The sequence below is a fragment of the Pezoporus flaviventris genome, unplaced genomic scaffold, assembly GCF_033815535.1.
Source record: "Pezoporus flaviventris isolate CSIRO_AGI_PZ_B2104156 unplaced genomic scaffold, CSIRO_AGI_Pfla_v1 ptg000057l, whole genome shotgun sequence".
Taxonomy (NCBI): Eukaryota; Metazoa; Chordata; class Aves; order Psittaciformes; family Psittacidae; genus Pezoporus; species Pezoporus flaviventris.
Window position 1 is genome coordinate 1755254 of NW_026892605.1, and position 16620 is coordinate 1771873.

General features: G+C 41.3%; 1 protein-coding gene across 3 annotated transcripts in view; it reads left to right on the plus strand.

Annotated features, from left to right (window-relative positions):
• The window catches only part of IL6ST (interleukin 6 cytokine family signal transducer), a 37943-nt gene that overhangs the window by 14954 nt on the left and 6369 nt on the right, over positions 1-16620 (plus strand). For 2 of the 3 annotated variants that reach the window (XM_061469381.1, XM_061469380.1), the window contains exons 8-15: positions 4670-4752; positions 5925-6144; positions 7208-7384; positions 8050-8151; positions 8727-8873; positions 9803-9943; positions 14795-14891; positions 16236-16317. In XM_061469381.1, coding sequence (XP_061325365.1) covers positions 4670-4752; positions 5925-6144; positions 7208-7384; positions 8050-8151; positions 8727-8873; positions 9803-9943; positions 14795-14891; positions 16236-16317 — 1049 coding nt within the window. Of the gene's footprint in view, positions 1-4669; positions 4753-5924; positions 6145-7207; positions 7385-8049; positions 8152-8451; positions 8874-9802; positions 9944-14794; positions 14892-16235; positions 16318-16620 lie in introns of those variants that run through there. The other variant, XM_061469382.1, reaches the window with a different exon arrangement.

Here is a 16620-nt window from a genome sequence, read left to right on the forward strand (position 1 = left end):
CTCGCTTGTTTGCAGCGTTCTACAGGTAGTAATAAAGAGTCTCGTCACTGATTTGTTTGTCACAGTGAGAGGCATAAGGACGAGAATGTCGTGTACAAACAGCTGACTTTGAGCATGATTGAGTCTATGTAGAAAATGGTTTTATTTTTAATATTTAATCACAGAAATCACAATCACCTTACAATTGCCTTTCTTGATGGCTTACATAATCATTGGAGTTGTCATCTGGACTTGTAATAAATATCTTGTCTCTGCAGTAGGGGTGAGCACTGAATTGTTGCTATTATGACTTAATGAGGAAAACCTTACTAGCATCAGCTTTTTAGGAGCAATATCTGGATTATGTTTAGTCTTGCACAAAAGGACTTTGCCAGCAGATTATATGCAACTTGAAAGTATAAATAGATTACGGCTCAAGATACACAAAAGATAGCAGACCACTAGATTAAGTTTTAAATTCACAGCCCTGGAAAAAAAAACAAAAAAACTCAAGAGAACCTTAGTTAAGTGTCAGGCTTCAGTGCTTTGTAGAAGAAATCCTCAGCATTGCAAAGTTGCTGCCCGCACCAAATCTGTTCATGCTACAGCCAGCTCATCAACTTCCTTGGCTTTTTAACATCTTGTGGTGCTCCAGTCAGCTGTTACAAAATTATCTGTTGCCACTGATATTGTCTGTTAGTACTGAACTGTATGATCTGCAGGTATGCTGCATCAGCCTGGACTCATTCACATTCCTTCAGGACAGTGGCGCTGGAGACTCTTACTGCACGCTGTATCGTCTAAGATCTGTGTCCACTGCATTACACAGCATGTTTTTTAACTTCATTAATAATTTCCAGTTGCTTATCAACACATACATTGCTTGAAATATACTGTAGCATTAAAGTAGCTATAACTCACTGTTATGAATTTAATATAGATCACAGATCATGGAGTTCATTGCAGTATTTACCCAGTCGAGAATCTCTCCTGCAAGTTTGTTCTTAACTACAGAGAGTGTGTGTTCTGCCACTGAGTTGTGCCAAAACCATTAGTTGAATATGCTTAGCTTTTTCTGTTACTGATTTTTATTTTTTTCTAATTTTGGCCATTTTGTTTTGCAGCACTTTCATGACTTAGCAATTGTTGCATCAACTCTAAACTTATACAAAATAAACTTACACAACAGTAACTGAGCAGTAGTTATTGGAACAATGACATTAAAATCACACCCATGTATTTGTTACAGGATGAAAGATCCTATTCTCAGATAGTGGATTCCTACATTTTCCTGTGACAGAACAAAAATGCATGCAGTGTAGTAACAAACACAGCTTAGACCTATTCATTTGGCCATTATATTTGCTCTCCAAATAAAAGCCCCAGGCTTACCTTTCTGTGATACATTTTCCTTTTATAATTTGCCGGAGTAGCGCACTTAGACTGAACTGGAACTGATTTAATGTCTTCAATAGATGCTTGGGAGGTGCTAACCGGTATGTTATTGAATTTAAACTTCTGTTGGTGTCAGAACACCGAACATATGAGCATTTTGATCTTGCTAAAGGTAAAATGAACTGTTGAGGAAGACCTGTGACATTAGCTGTGATGCATTGCAAATATAAGTAGTCTCTTTTCTAGTAGATGTTCTAATAGAACAGCGTTTTAACAAATTAGCCTTCCAAACAATAGCAGGATAGTCACACTTCTACATTGCTTGCAGTTAGCATTTTTAGCTACTGTACAGTAACTTGATAGTAAAACAGTTTCCTCTCCTGAGTTTGCTTACACACAACTATATAAACATAAATGCCTAGGTACAGTTACAGATTTATAGGATACTGGGATAACTTCAGTTGGAAAGAAGCTCATAAGGCCTGTTGTTGCTTGATCATCCTTCTGCCAAATGTTAGGCTTGGACAAGAGACTTTAGGTTGCAGTTTTGGCAAAAACCTGTACCAAAACTTTATCTAGTTTGTTGGGTTTTTGGTTTGGTCTTTTTTTTTACTGTACAGTTTCCTGTTGCAAAGATTAAATGAAATGGGCACACACCTAACACCACTGTTATTTCCCTCAGTCAAATTATAAAACTGACTTTTAGATGCTCTGCTTTGTTGAAGACTATCAGATCCATATCCCAGATGATTCCACAGCTGCTTGCCTTCTGCTTTCAAAGGATTTGGGTTTTGTCTCCATAGCAAGCTACGTAGATATGGGTGTATTACCACTATTGTATTTGGGAAGGTATATGTCTGCGTTTCCATGTGGTTGTTTCCAGGTGTTAAGTACTGTAACTATTAAGTGAAGTTTCAATAGATTCCTTAACTGCAAAGGTATAAATGTACAGTCAGGATGCTGAAGAGTAATCCATGCATTCCAGCAATTTTGAGATCTTTTGACAATTATTTTACTACCTGATCCTTACCAGAAAACATACACTTTGTATCTCCAAATTGTGTCTGTAACCAAGGGTCTTTATATCCAGCAGAGCAGGTTTGCTTTGTAGCTGTTATAATAATATGCACTCAGATTTCTGTGTTTTCTAGATTCAGTAAATCACCCTCAAAGGGATTTGATTTTAAAAGCTGATTTGGTTTCCTCCTGAATTGTCAGTAGCAGCAGCATTGGGAATCAAAGAATCATAGAATAGTTAGGGTTGGAAAGGACCTTAAGATCATCTAGTTCCAACTCCCCTGCCATGGGCAGGGACACCTCACACTAAATCATGTCACCCAAGGCTTCGTCCAACCTGGTCTTGAACACCGCGAGGGATGGAGCATTCACAGCTTCCTTGGGTAACCAATTCCAGTGCCTCACCACCCTAACAGGAAAGAATTTCCTCCTTATATCCAATCTAAACTTCCCCTGTTGAAGTTTTACCTGTTACCCCTTGTGCTATCACTACAGTCCCTAATGAAGAGTCCCTCCCCAGCATCCCTATAGAGCCCCTTCAGAAGCTGGCAGGTTGCTATGAGGTCTCCACACACCCTTCTCTTCTCCAGGCTGAACAGCCCCAACTTTCTCAGCCCGTCTTCATATGGGAGGTGCTCCAGTCCCCTGATCATCCTCATGGCCCTTCTCTGGACTTGTTCCAACAGTTCCATGTCCTTTTTATGTTGAGGACACCAGAACTGCACACAATACTCCAGCTGAGGTCTCACAAGAGCAGAGTAGATGGGCAGATACCTGCTTTGACCTGCTGGTCATGCTCCTTTTGATGCAGGCCAGGATACAGTTGGTTTTCTGGGCTGTGAGTGCACACTGAAGCCTGCTCATGTTCATTTTCTCATCAACCAACACCCCCAAGTCCTTCTCCACAGGGCTGCTCTGAATCTTTTCTCTGCCCAACCTGTAGCTGTGCCTGGGATTGCTCCGACCCAGGTGTAGGACCTTGCACTTGGCATGGTTAAACTTCATGAGGTTGGCATCAGCCCACCTCACAAGCGTGTCAAGGTCCCTCTGGATGGCATTCCTTCCCTCCACCGTATCAACCGAACCACACAGCTTGGTGGCATCGGCAAACTTGCTGAGGGCGCACTCAATCCCACTGTCCATGTCAGCGACAAAGATGTTGAACAAGACTGGTTCCAACACCAATCCCTGAGGGACGCCACTTGTTACTGGTCTCCATCTGGACATTGAGCCATTGACCACGACTCTCTGTGTGTGGCCATCCAGCCAGTTCTTTATCCTCCGAGTGGTCCATCCATCAAATTGATGTCTCTCCAATTTAGAGACAAGGATGTCATGCGGGACAGTGTCTAATGCTTTGTAAATCTCTTTGTGATACCTGGTTTCAGAGAAAATTAAAAGGTGTGATGATTTTGTCTTATTTTTCTGGAAACTTGGTGGTTATAAGTTACAAAGTCTTCTAATTCTAGAGTTGTGAGGAGCGAAACTACTTTAGCTTGATCCCATTTTCATTTCATTTCTACTGTGGTAGCCTGAAAGATTAGTTTTGTTTCTGGCCCATACTGATCGTACTCTGTATGGAGCCAACAAGTGGACATTCCAGTTCTGATCTTGTTACCCAGCAGGGACTCTATTCTTCCCTTCAGTTATTACAAATACTTCATATCTGTTTAACTTCTGTCAGCCTGATTTCCACACTCCTGGCCCCTTCTATATGCTTTAGCCTTTCCTGCTCACACTCTTCCTATTCTCCATTCTGTAATACCCTATTTATTCTTTAGTGCTTCTTTTTGTGTTGTAAAAAACTACTGCAGTGCTGTTACCATTTTAGCATAATGAGTATAAGAAACCTGGGGAACACTCACAGGAGAAATTTGTCTCTTCGTTAACTTTTCTGCACTTTTCCTTTTTTAGGAGACTTGAGGTCTAGGGAGAGCGTTTGAGCTACAGACCATAGCAGAGTTTGCAGTTTACAGATGTGCAGGGCTGTGGTTCTGGACACAGGCTGCGTGGTGCAGGTTTGCCCTCACTCAGCGCTGTCATCTTAAGCCCATTCTTGCAGTTGCTCAGCATGGTGACTCTCAGTTTGGTATGTTATACTTAAAGCACAGCTGGTGTTTTGCTGATCCCCTCAGGAAATCTTTCCGTGCAGGTGTTCCACTTAATACACCAAGCATTTTCTTTGAGGTATTAAGGATACACTTTTTGAATATGCTTTTGTTAAAAAAGAAAGAGTCTAATGATAGTCAAAGGATGAATTCATTGTTTCTTTCATCAGAACCATCTAAAGGACCACCCATCTGGAGGATCATTGATGTATCTCACTCACCACCTTCCTGGACTGTACATCTGATGTGGAAGGTAAAGCAACATGACAAACTGCAGGAATGGAGTGGTCTTGTGAAAACGTGAGGTTTTAAGTGTCAAAATTTACTTCAGCAAGCTTGGGTAGAAAGCTGGAATAGTATGGGTTTTATCAGCATGAGAAGTGCCCTTGGTATTCTTACTATAATATTTAGTTGTGGAATAATTTAAAAGCACAGCTGTAAAGGCCATCAGTTAACTGATAAATATCTGTGATCCAGAGTATACAGAACCCACTTTCAGATTCCTGACTTGCTGTCCTTGAGCAGTCAGTGGAATTGGAAACTTCCTCTTGAACGAAGTAAGACTTCATGTTATGCCTTCTGCTGTACTCTAAAACTTTTGTAACACTGTCTGGACAGGGATAGTTCACCTGCAAAATCCATTAAGCCTAGGCAGATTCCAGAGGCCCAGCTTATTAAATAGAGCACTGCACATTTGCTGTGTCTAGTTGGCTGATTAATTCAGCTGAGAAAGCAAACGCAGTTATGGTTGGTCCCCATCTAAAGCTTTCTTTTGATACTTGAACTTCATTACATTTGATCAGCTGTCTGTTATTACTAGGTGGCTTGCGTGAAGTTCCACGTATATTGATATGGCATCATTTTCTGATGGAGTTCTTATGCCGCTTGCCACTTCTGACATTATTTTGCTTAAAATTGGAAAACTGGAGCTACTTCAGAGTTTCAGAAATTTTCAGTTATCTGAAGACTAATACTGTTACACAGAAACTGTTATTAACACAAAAGTATTTTTCTACATTAGAAGATGACTACTCAGACTGGTTTGCATTAGAATTTAACACAGCTTAAGATGTAAGATTTCTTTAATGTCGTGTGTGGTAAGGTCACATAAAATGCAGATTTTAGCAATACATGTTCTGCAGTCTTTACTGAATAACTTTTATTAAACTGCAGGGTATTTTACAGGTAAGTTTACCAGTAGTTTTACAGATAAGCCAAGAAAAATAGGATTTAAACCTGAAATCATTTCAGAAGTTAATGCTTTCCAGAAATGAATGCAGGTTATTTGTGCTTTCCTTAAACACACAGCTGTTCAATCCATGTAGCTTGTCTTGCTCTCAGATTTTTAAATTACACATTAAAGACAATAAAGGTTAAGTTGCGTTTGTACAGTGTCATTATAATCAAAGATGTGTTTCTAAACAGGCATTGAAGCCATTTGAAGCCAATGGAGTAATCTTCCAGTATGAAGTGACTGTCAGAGCCAAGTCATCTCTCTCCAGTCCACCAGAGAAATACAGTGTTAATACCACTGACCTTACATTAAAGATACCAAATGGAACTTACGAAGTGACAGTGGTTGCCCATAACAGAGCCGGGGCATCCCCTCCATCGGTTTTACTTATCCCAGCCAGTAATTCAAAAGGTTAGTGCCTAGTAATGTCTCTTTCAAATGCATCTGCATGGCTTCTGATTTAAGAAATCTTCAGTGTTGTAAAATGATACCTTTAATATGGACACATAATTAAAGTATTACTGAATGTATCTACTGTCATATGCCTTATAATTATGCTACCATTTATATACCAGGGAATGTGTGGATTTTTATACTTGCAGCTTCATTTGAAGCTGTGTGTGCCATTTTGCTGTTGGTTTTGATCTCTAGACCTACCACGCACTATATTCCCTGTAGTTTTTCGTAGCATAGCAGGTATTTTTGGTTGTTTTTTTTTTAAATCAACAGGTTGGGGAAGAAAGCATCCTATAGTTCCTGTATATACCATCTCACCATTGTTCTGCTTTCTGATCTCCCCTCAGCCCTTCATTTTCTCTTTCTAGTCTCACTCTCCCACATTTTCAGTATCTTGTCATCTCCTTCCACTGTTTCCCTACTGCTCAAATTTCTTTTTACTCTGTTCCTTTCATCATCTAGTAGTAGTAACTACAGGCTGGTTTCTCCTTACTTCCAGCCTCCTTTTAGGTAATCTGTACACTACCAGGATAGGAAGCAAAGAAACAAGAATATAGGCAGATGATGCTTTTAGCCTAAACACCAAAGGAGGGCCACAGGTTCTAAAACTATTAGGTGAACAAATTCAGGGTGTGTTTCAAGCAGTAGTATTGCAGATAGAAGTATTTTGTAAGATACGTGTATTAGAAGGTAAGTATTAGAATGGGAATTCAGAAGTGTCTCAAAGTTTGATATCTCTCTGAAATAAACCCTGTATTTTGAAAGAAACAGTATTTTTACTGTGCAGTAAGGTAGCCTGCTGTGTTTGAGAGCAGAGAAGCTGAGTAATTTCCAGTTCCTAAATAGCCTTACTCTGCTTGTATTTCAGAAAATAGCTTTTACGTTTACTTAGGTTCTGTCAAATTGTCACCATTACAATAACCCAAAATAATCCACGTTTGACAAAATATCTATCATTATGAGTATATAGTGGAAGAACTGTCAGTACATATAACCTCTCTGTTTTCTTTCATCACAGCTCCTGTGAAGAATGTTAGAACACTGCCTAAAGATGGCAAATTGTGGGTAGGGTGGACTGCTCCTGACAGTTATGTTCTTAAATATGTGATTGAATGGTGTCTGGTGTCTAACAGCTCAGACTGCATCATAGAATGGCAAAATGAACCAGGAAATGTTCAAGGAACATACTTAAAAGGTATTTAGCTTGTAAATCTACAAATGCGTTGTAAAACACTCTCTAAGCCTAGCAAGTATTCTTGAAGTGAGGAAAATTCTTATACTTACTAGAATTTTATTGTGAGACAGGAATCTCGGATTTTGCTGAGGGCTTCTGTTAGTTTATGATGAGTATAGAAGTATCTGTGTGTTTTTGTCAAATACAATTTTATCTGCTCTTTAATGTTGAAATTTTTTATGTAACAGGAAGGGGTTTATCTGCTTTTTTGTTTTAGTCTTCTCATTCTTGGAAATCATTAAAGAAGTGAAAAGGTTGAGTTCCTTCAAAATCAAATTATCTGCTCCCTCTTGCAGTTCAAACAATGAAACTTCATCAGCTTTACAGTTCTTTTCAGATGGTGATCAGTATCTCAACTCAGTAATTTTGTAGTTCAGTGCTGCAGACAGATAAAGGCTTTTTATTTAAAATAAATGGAAAAAAAAACCAACAAAAGAGCACAAACTTCTATGAAGTCTGTTTATTAAATTTAGCATTTCAGTGTGAACTATTATATTAATCCATCAGTTACTATTTTGGAGTTAACAATATAGGCAAAACCCAGAGCCCTATATCTGAAGAAAACAAGAAAGATGGTGAGGAATTCAACTGTCTGAAACTACACGTTTTTTAATATCTTTTTTTAGGTGATATAAAGCCTTTCAAGTGTTACTTGATAACTGTGTACCCTCTATATGCTGATGGTCAGGGAAGCGGACAGTCTGTGAAAGCTTATCTTCGGCAGGATCGTAAGTACAAAACAGTCGTCTTGGAGCATGTAAACTGACTTTATTGACTAAAAATAATGAGACCTTTTCTTTAATATGGGCTACATAATGAAAAGCAGTCCTACATTTGAGGGTCGTCTGTTATAATTGATCTTGTCCCTTTGATTCACGTCCATTGTGCTTATTTACAGTATTTAGGAGTTAAACAGATGTCTGTGGCTGACTCTTTCCCTTTTTCCAACCTTTATCAGATAATTTGGCATGAGTATATTATTGTATTGATATAGTAATATTTATATGCTATTGTATTTTCAAATTCAGGTATCAAGCCAAGACTAATTACCTTCAATTGAAGATTTCATGTGATGTGCTGATATTGTTTTTCACATCTTTTTCTTCCTGGAGGTTTCTCTTCCAAAACATCTTTGGAACAAAACATCTCTCTGTGTTGTCTGAAACTAATGCTTTGCGGTTGTGTTAGTCCAGCCATTCCATTGAAGTTTTTACACAGTATCAATTCAGTATAATAATTAATACACTGTTTCTGTGGATGCAGGGGGTGCACAACAGAAACTAATCTTCATCTCCCATTGCAGGTCCTTCGAAAGGACCAACCATTCAGACAAAAAAAGTAGGAAAAGCTGAAGCTGTTTTGACATGGAACCATCTCACAGTGGATGAACAAAATGGATTTATCAGGAGTTATATCATATTTTACAAAACTATAGATGGAAATGAAACAGGTAACAAAAAGCAGAGAAGTACTTTGTGGCATTGAAGTATTCCATCTGTCTCCTTCCTAATTCATGTTCCTGAAAAAAAGAGATACAGAATCAAGTGTGGCTGAGAGTCAGTTCTGATAACATAAAGCTGATGTCTGAGGCATCTGTGCCAAACAGAAAAGTCCGTATTAAAGGATTCAAAACATTCAGTCTGTGTATAGAAGGGTAGTGAGTTTAGTTGCTGAAAGCTGATTTGCTCCCATCTTTCTGTCAAAATAAAGGATGACATGTTGGTGTAGCAAGGTAAAGCTGGACCATTCAAGATGTAAAGAAGTTGACTGCATTCAAATAGGATAAAGCCTAAAAAAAGGGGGAGGTATTTTTAATCCTCTTCAAGCCCTAGGTCAGTACAATATTACTGATGTAAAACATCTTGTTTGAAGTGCGTTTTTGTTCTCAGTAGTTTGTATGACCAGTAGGCATAAGACAGGGGGTTAGCACTATCAAAATCTTTTAATTTTTAGATTTGCTTAAATTGCAAGGGCCAGTTACTTATGCCTACTCTGCTGCTTGTTAACAGTGGTTTTCTGATTATCAACTGGCTATTTCTAGTTAGCTGTATGTTCTGCTTATTAGAAACCTTTTAAGCTTCAACATTACTACTGGTTTTGTTTTGTAGCTACATTGGGGGGTGGGAAGGGGGAACAAAAAAAAAACCAAATCTGCAAGAAATTAACACATAAAATAACATCAAGAAGGAGACTAAATTCAGACACTTCAACAGAAACAAGTGTATCTCAGCATTTCTTATACAAGCCTGTAGTCTTTCTGTGTTTGTTGTATTTTCCGTACAGCCATTCATTCTGCTAAAGCTAGGACCATGTTACTGTGTTTGTGGAGATCTAATCCATTGTGCAGAAAACTCGTATAATTTTTTTTCCTTTGTTTAGCCGTGACGGTGGATCCTTCCAAGACAGAGTATACCCTTTCTTCTCTAGCCAGTGACACACTGTATACTGTGCGGATGATGGCGTACACAGATGAAGGAGGCAGGAGTGGTCCTGATTTTACATTTACTACACAAAAATTTGGTAAGGAAAAGCGGCACAATTATAGGTAGGAAGTGATGTTGCAACACTATAGCAAGGTTCTGTGCAAGACATGATAGGAGGGGAAGGTGACTTTATTAAAGAAAACATTTCAGTCAAAGTCATACACACTAGCTGTATGATATCCAGGTAGCCTGGATAGGCTACCTAGATAGTACTCGATCACAAAGAGATAGTTTAGTCACTGTTATTCCAGCTGTAGAGAGGACAGTATCCTGGATTTCTCTTTTATGTTGGTAAACACTGTTTTGGGAGTGGTTTATGTATACTTGGGGTTATCCTATTATTTTGTCCCAGCTCTGTGTGAGCCATTAGGATTTACTCTGTACCCTTGTCTTCTGTTCTGGTGTGTGATGGCTCCTACCCTGGTCTTAGAGTCCATAATTTTTGTTATAATCTCAAGGTAGGTTGGCCTTTGGTTATCCTGACATGGGTGTCCTGAGAAGCTGCAGAGACTTACTGGGATCTTGATTTGCTAATCTAGGTACCAGTCAGTACATGCCATTCTTGCAACCCTTCATCAGGTTCCACATTCTCATTCATATCACTATTAAAGTTTGTTCCGGTTCTCTACAGAGACTCATTTTGAAGAGTGACATTTATTGTATGTTCAGCTCTAGAGAGTGCTTCATATTTGTAATAGTAAGAGCAACAATGTTAACTCAGTTAGAATCATAGAATCATAGAATAGTTAGGGTTGGAAAGGACCTTAAGATCATCTAGTTCCAACCCCCCTGCCATGGGCAGGGACACCTCACATTAAACCATATCACCCAAGGCTTCGTCCAACCTGGTCTTGAACACAGCCAGGGATGGAGCATTCACAACCTCCCTGGGCAACCTATTCCAGTGCCTCACCACCCTAACAGGTAAGATTGTCCTCCTTATATCCAATCTAAACTTCCCCTATTTAAGTTTTAATCCATTACCCCTTGTCCTATCACTACAGTCCCTAATGAAGAGTCCCTCTCCAGCATCCCTACAGGCCCCCTTCAGATAACTGGAAGGCTGCTATGAGATCTCCATGCAGCCTTCTCTTCTCCAGGCTGAACAGCCCCAACTTTCTCAGCCTGTCTTCATACAGGAGGTGCTCCAGTCCCCTGATCATCCTCATGGCCCTTCTCTGGACTTGTTCCAACAGTTCCATGTCCTTTTTAAGTTGAGGACACCAGAACTGCACACAATACTCCAGGTGAGGTCTCACAAGAGCAGAGTAGAGGGGCAGGATCACCTCCTTGAACCTGCTGGTCATGCTCCTTTTGATGCAGGCCAGGATACAGTTGGCTTTCTGGGCTGCGAGTGCACACTGCCACCTCATGTTCATTTCCTCATCAACCAACACCCCCAGGTCCTTCTCCGCAGGGCTGCTCTGAATCTCTTCTTTGCCCAGCCTGTAGGTGTGCCTGGGATTGCTCCGACCCAGGTGTAGGACCTTGCACTTGGCATGGTTAAACTTCATGAGGTTGGCATCAGCCCACCTCACAAGCGTGTCAAGGTCCCTCTGGATGGCATTCCTTCCCTCCAGTGTATCAACCAAACCACACAGCTTGGTGGCATCAGTAAACTTGCTGAGGGCGCACTCAATCCCACTGTCCATGTCAGCGACGAAGATATTAAACAAGACCGGTCCCAACACCGATCCCTGAGGGACACCACTCGTTAACTGGTCTCCATCTGGACATTGAGCCATTGACCACAACTCTTTGTGTGCGGCCATCCAGCCAGTTCTTTATCCACCAAGTGTTCCATCCATCAAATTGATGTCTCTCCAATTTAGAGACAAGGATGTAGTGTGGGACAGTGTCAAACGCTTTACACAAGTCCAGGTAGATGATATCAACTGCTTTACACGTGTCCATCAGTTCCGTAGCCCCATGAGAGAAGGCCACCAAATTGGTCAGGCAGGATTTCCCCTTAGTGAAGCCATGCTGGCTGTCACCAAGCACCTTGTTGTTTTTCATGTGCCTTAGCATGCCTTCCAGGAGAATCTGCTCCAAGATTTTGCCAGGCACAGAGGTGAGACTGACTGGTCTGTAATTCCCTGGGTCATCCATTTTCCCCTTCTTGAAAATGGGGGTTATATTTCCCTTTTTCTAGTCATCGGGAACTTCACCTGACTGCCATGATTTCTCAAATATGACAGCCAGTAGCTTAGCAACTTCATTCGCCAGCTCCTTCACGATCCGCAGACGGATCCCATCAGGTCCCATGGACTTGTGCACATTCAGATTTTTAAGATGGTCTTGAACCAGATCCTCTCCTGCAGTGGGCGCAAGGTCTTCATTCTCACAGTCCCTGTGTCTGCCTTCCAATACTTGGGTGGTTTGGTCAGAGCCTTTGCCAATGAAGACCGAGGCAAAGAAGTCATTCAGAACCTCAGCCTTCTCCAAATCCTGTGTAGCCAGTTCTCCCGAGAGCTTCCTGAGGGGGCCTATTTTCTCCCTAGTCTGTTTTTTATTTGCTACATGCCTGTAGAAACCCTTCCTGTTATCCTTAATATCCCTAGCCAAGTTTCATTCTAACGGGGCCTTAGCTTTCCTAACCTGGTCCCTACCTTCTCGGACAACATCCCTGTACTCTCCCCAGGCCGCCTGTCCTCACTTTCACTTTTTGTAAACCTCTTTTTTCATTTGAATTTTCCTCAGCAGCTCCTTATCCACCCAAGGAGGTCTCCTGGCCCTCCTGCTGCACTTCCTTCTAGCTGGGATGCAACACTCCTGAGCTTGTAGCAGGTGATCCTTGAATATCAACCAACAGGCTTGGGTCCCCCTGCCCTCTAGGGCTATATCCCATGGAAACTTACTAAGCAGGTTCCTGAAGAGGCCAAAGTCTGCTCTCCTGAAGTCCAGGGCAGTGAGCTTGCTGCACGCTCTTCTCACTGTCCTGAGGATCTCAGATTCGACCATCTCATGATCTCTGCATCCAAGGCTGCCCTGGAGAGTCACATTTCCAGCGAGCCCTTCCCTGTTGGTGAGCACGAGGTCAAGCATGGCACCTCTCCTTGTCGGCTCCTCTATTACTTGCAGAAGGAAGTTGTCTTCCACACAATCGAGGAACCTCCTGGATTGCTTGTGCCGGGCCGTACCGTCCTTCCAACAGATGTCAGGGTGGTTGAAGTCACCCATGAGAACAAGGGCCTGCGAGCGTGAGGCTTTTCCCATCTGTCTATAGAGTGCTTCATCCACAGGTTCTCCTTGACCAGGCGGTCTGTAACAGATCCCCACAGTAATGTCTCCCATAGCTATATTCCCTTTAACCCTGACCCACAAACTCTCTGTTGACTGCTCACCTGTCCCCAGACAGTTCCATATTCTCCAACCTATCCCTAACATAAAGGGCAACTCCCCCTCCCTGCCTGCTGGGCCTGTCTTTCCTAAAGAGCCTCTGTAACCTTCCATTCCAACACTCCAGTCATAGGAGCCATCCCACCATGTTTCTGTGATGCCTGTTATATCATACCCCTGTAGACATGCACACATCTCTAATTCCTCTTGTTTGTTCCCCATGCTACGGGCATTTGTATAGAGGCATCTGAGCCGAGCTCCAAATGAAGCTGGCTCATTGGCTGGAGCAGCTGGTGTATCTCTACATTGCTCCAAGCATTTATTATAGGCGCTGGCAACTGACTGGGTGTGTTGGGATGGAATGATGCCCCCCTCCCCCAGCACATCTAGTTTAAAGCCTCCTTGACCAGCCTGGCAAGCCTCCTACCAAAACCGCTCTTTCCCTTCTTTATCTCCAGATCAGCTCCACCAGCCCCCACTAGACCTGGCCTGCAAACTTGGGTCCCGTGTTCAAGACGCCCACATCCCTGACTATGACACCTCTCTTTTAACCAGTTATTAACCTGGCCAATCCTCCTAGCTTTTTTTAGGCCCTCCCCTGTACCCTGGAGAATTGATGGAAAGATCACCTGAGCTCCAGAGCCCCTAACCACCTCCCGCAGGGCTCTGTAGTCCTTCTTTATGTTCCCCAGGCTACTACTATCTATATCCCTAGCACCCACATGTATCACCAGGAGTGGGTAATAGTCCTTGGGACTTACTATAGCAGGCAGCCTCTCTGCCACATCCCTGATCCATGCCCCCGGTAGGCAACACACCTCCCTTGAGACAGGGTCTGGCCGGCAGACAAGTGCTTGTGTTCCTTTCAGTGTAGAGTCCCCTACTACTACGACCCGCTGCTTTTTCCTGGCAGCACCAGTAGAGATCTTCTTTAGCAGTGCATCAGCCTGGCTGTTTTCTGGCGCGAGTGTGTTGTGGAAAGCACTTCTTTAGATATGGCAGGTTTTAATGTTCTTTTTCTGTATGGTGTTTTTTTTCCCTAAGCGTTCTGTAACTCAATGTCTGTAACACGGGAAGGAATACATAACAATAGTGCAGCTTATGTGTTTGCAGTTAGAAGATATTTTCCTGTACAGAATAAACTGATGGATGACTAGTGATTTTGCTTACATTACTTACTGGCCCATGGTGATGTTATGGCAGCCATAAGGCCACTGAAACACCTGGACCACAAATGAATTCACATAGATGTTCCTGTCATATCTGCCCAAACTGTAAATTTACTTGGTTCATCAGTATTATAACTTCTAGAGCAACCTGGGGTTTTTTGTTGATGCAAGGCATTAGATTGGTGGGACAGAGCTTTTTGTGTTTTCACTTACAGGCTCTTTTCATATGGTGGGAAGGTTCTTTTGAAGGTGAATCTTAAGACTGAGTGCTGCTGGTGTATTCAGTTTCAGATTCTCCCTGTCCCTTCAGAAATGTATGCTGCTGCTGAGTTCCTTAAATGTCAAAGTGAGCTATAACTGCTTCTCTTCATTTCCTTCAGGGAAAGGAGAGATTGAAGCCATAGTTGTACCTGTGTGTCTAGCTTTCCTGTTGATTGTGCTCCTTGGAGTTCTGTTTTGCTTCAACAAACGGGACTTGTAAGTCTAATGAAATCTTTTTCATACATTTCTGATATTTCTGGGAATAACAGATGGTAATAATTCAACACAAGTAAATATTCTGCAGCTAGATCAGAAAAAGAAGGTAAAACACACAGATATTCACTAATGATAAACATTTTTTCCCTTGGGAAGTTTGCCTTTTCTGATACTAATTTCTTACTGCTAAGGATTAGCACACAACCTAAATGTTCCATGACTCAATCCTGCGTGGAAATTGCTGCTTTTCTTGCTAGAGTTGGTGAGGATTATGTTTAAGTTGTGATCATGACATCTTCTGTGTTTTGTTAGTCATCATGTCAGAGTGGAATGATAGTGCTTAGTTTGTGAAGCACAGATGATCTGTTTGCTGGCTATATTTGAGCTATTTAATTACAGTGTTAGCAAACATTAAGCTTGACAGCCAAAAAAATCAGGCAGGCATCTTACTTAACTACCTTGCATAACCTCAGTCAAACTCTGTGCCTGTTTACTGTCAGCTGGGAAACGTCTTCTTTCCTCCTGCTCCCTCTGCCTACCACAGAGCTCTTGCGTGTGGCTTTAACTGAGTGCTTATTGCTGAAGTCTTTTCTCTGGCAAGGAGTACACATATCCCATGTCCTCAGTCAACTATCTTTTCTTTCTAATCAAAGACAGCATTTTGTGCCCTTTTCTCTCTGACCTCCCTGCTGTTCCTAAAATCTGTTCTTAGTGGATGTCAATTGCAAGGCCCATCTTGCAGTTTTCTTCAGAGTGTCTGTTGTTGCACCTCGTCTAAAGAGTGGGATAGGTGCATCGGTTTCAAAATTAGTTTGTTTGGAAGTGAATTATCTATAGAAACATCTATTTTTACTATATCTATTTTTCCACTACATTCTTAAACTTGAGAGTTGAGTTACAAACGACCAGGAAAGTTTTTCTTCAGATATTCTCACTTTATTTTTAGCTGTGAAGATGGCTTAGATTGACAGCTGTGATATCTGTATCTTAAAGAAGATACTGACATGCGTCAAAGACTTGAAGCAAATAAGTGCTCTGTAGATTCTAGAGTGCTGTAAATTTTAAAATCCCTCACTAACTCATTACTGTCTGTTGGTTTGCCTTGTGTTGGATGGCTACATCAAATGTGTAGAGCAGTTACAAGTGTAGTGCTGTGTTCTGCTAAGTAGTACAGCTTCCTAAGGAGATGTAAAGTAGTCCAGGAAGCATTCCTATTTGGAAATAAATACTCCTGCAAAATTCCTATGTAAAGGAGTAGTGTCCTGGATTATGCAGTACTTGCCACTAACATAGGAATTTGCGAACTGCATGTTGTAATTCTATTCTGGTTTTAATCCTTTACAGAATTAAAAAGCATATCTGGCCTATTGTCCCTGATCCATCCAAAAGTAACATTGCTCAGTGGTCTCCTCAAGTTCCAGCTAAGGTAATACTCATCTTTCTGCATCCCCTAGCTTCCTAGTCCACAAGGTTTCAAATAAACTAACCAGTGGAAGTCTTCTGTCTTCTAGCACATGTGGATTTCAAGGAAAAAAAAACCTGAGTATTAAGTTTTATGACGTTGTGGTATAATATGGTTATAAGACTTTTTTGCATTAAGAGAGTCAGAAATATATGACCCTTAACACAAGTTCACAGTGTATAGCAGGCTTTAACATTGTGAATTGTATTCAGTTTAGTAGTTGGAAGGGTCAAGTCCTGATTACTGTACTCATTCCTGGAAAATCAG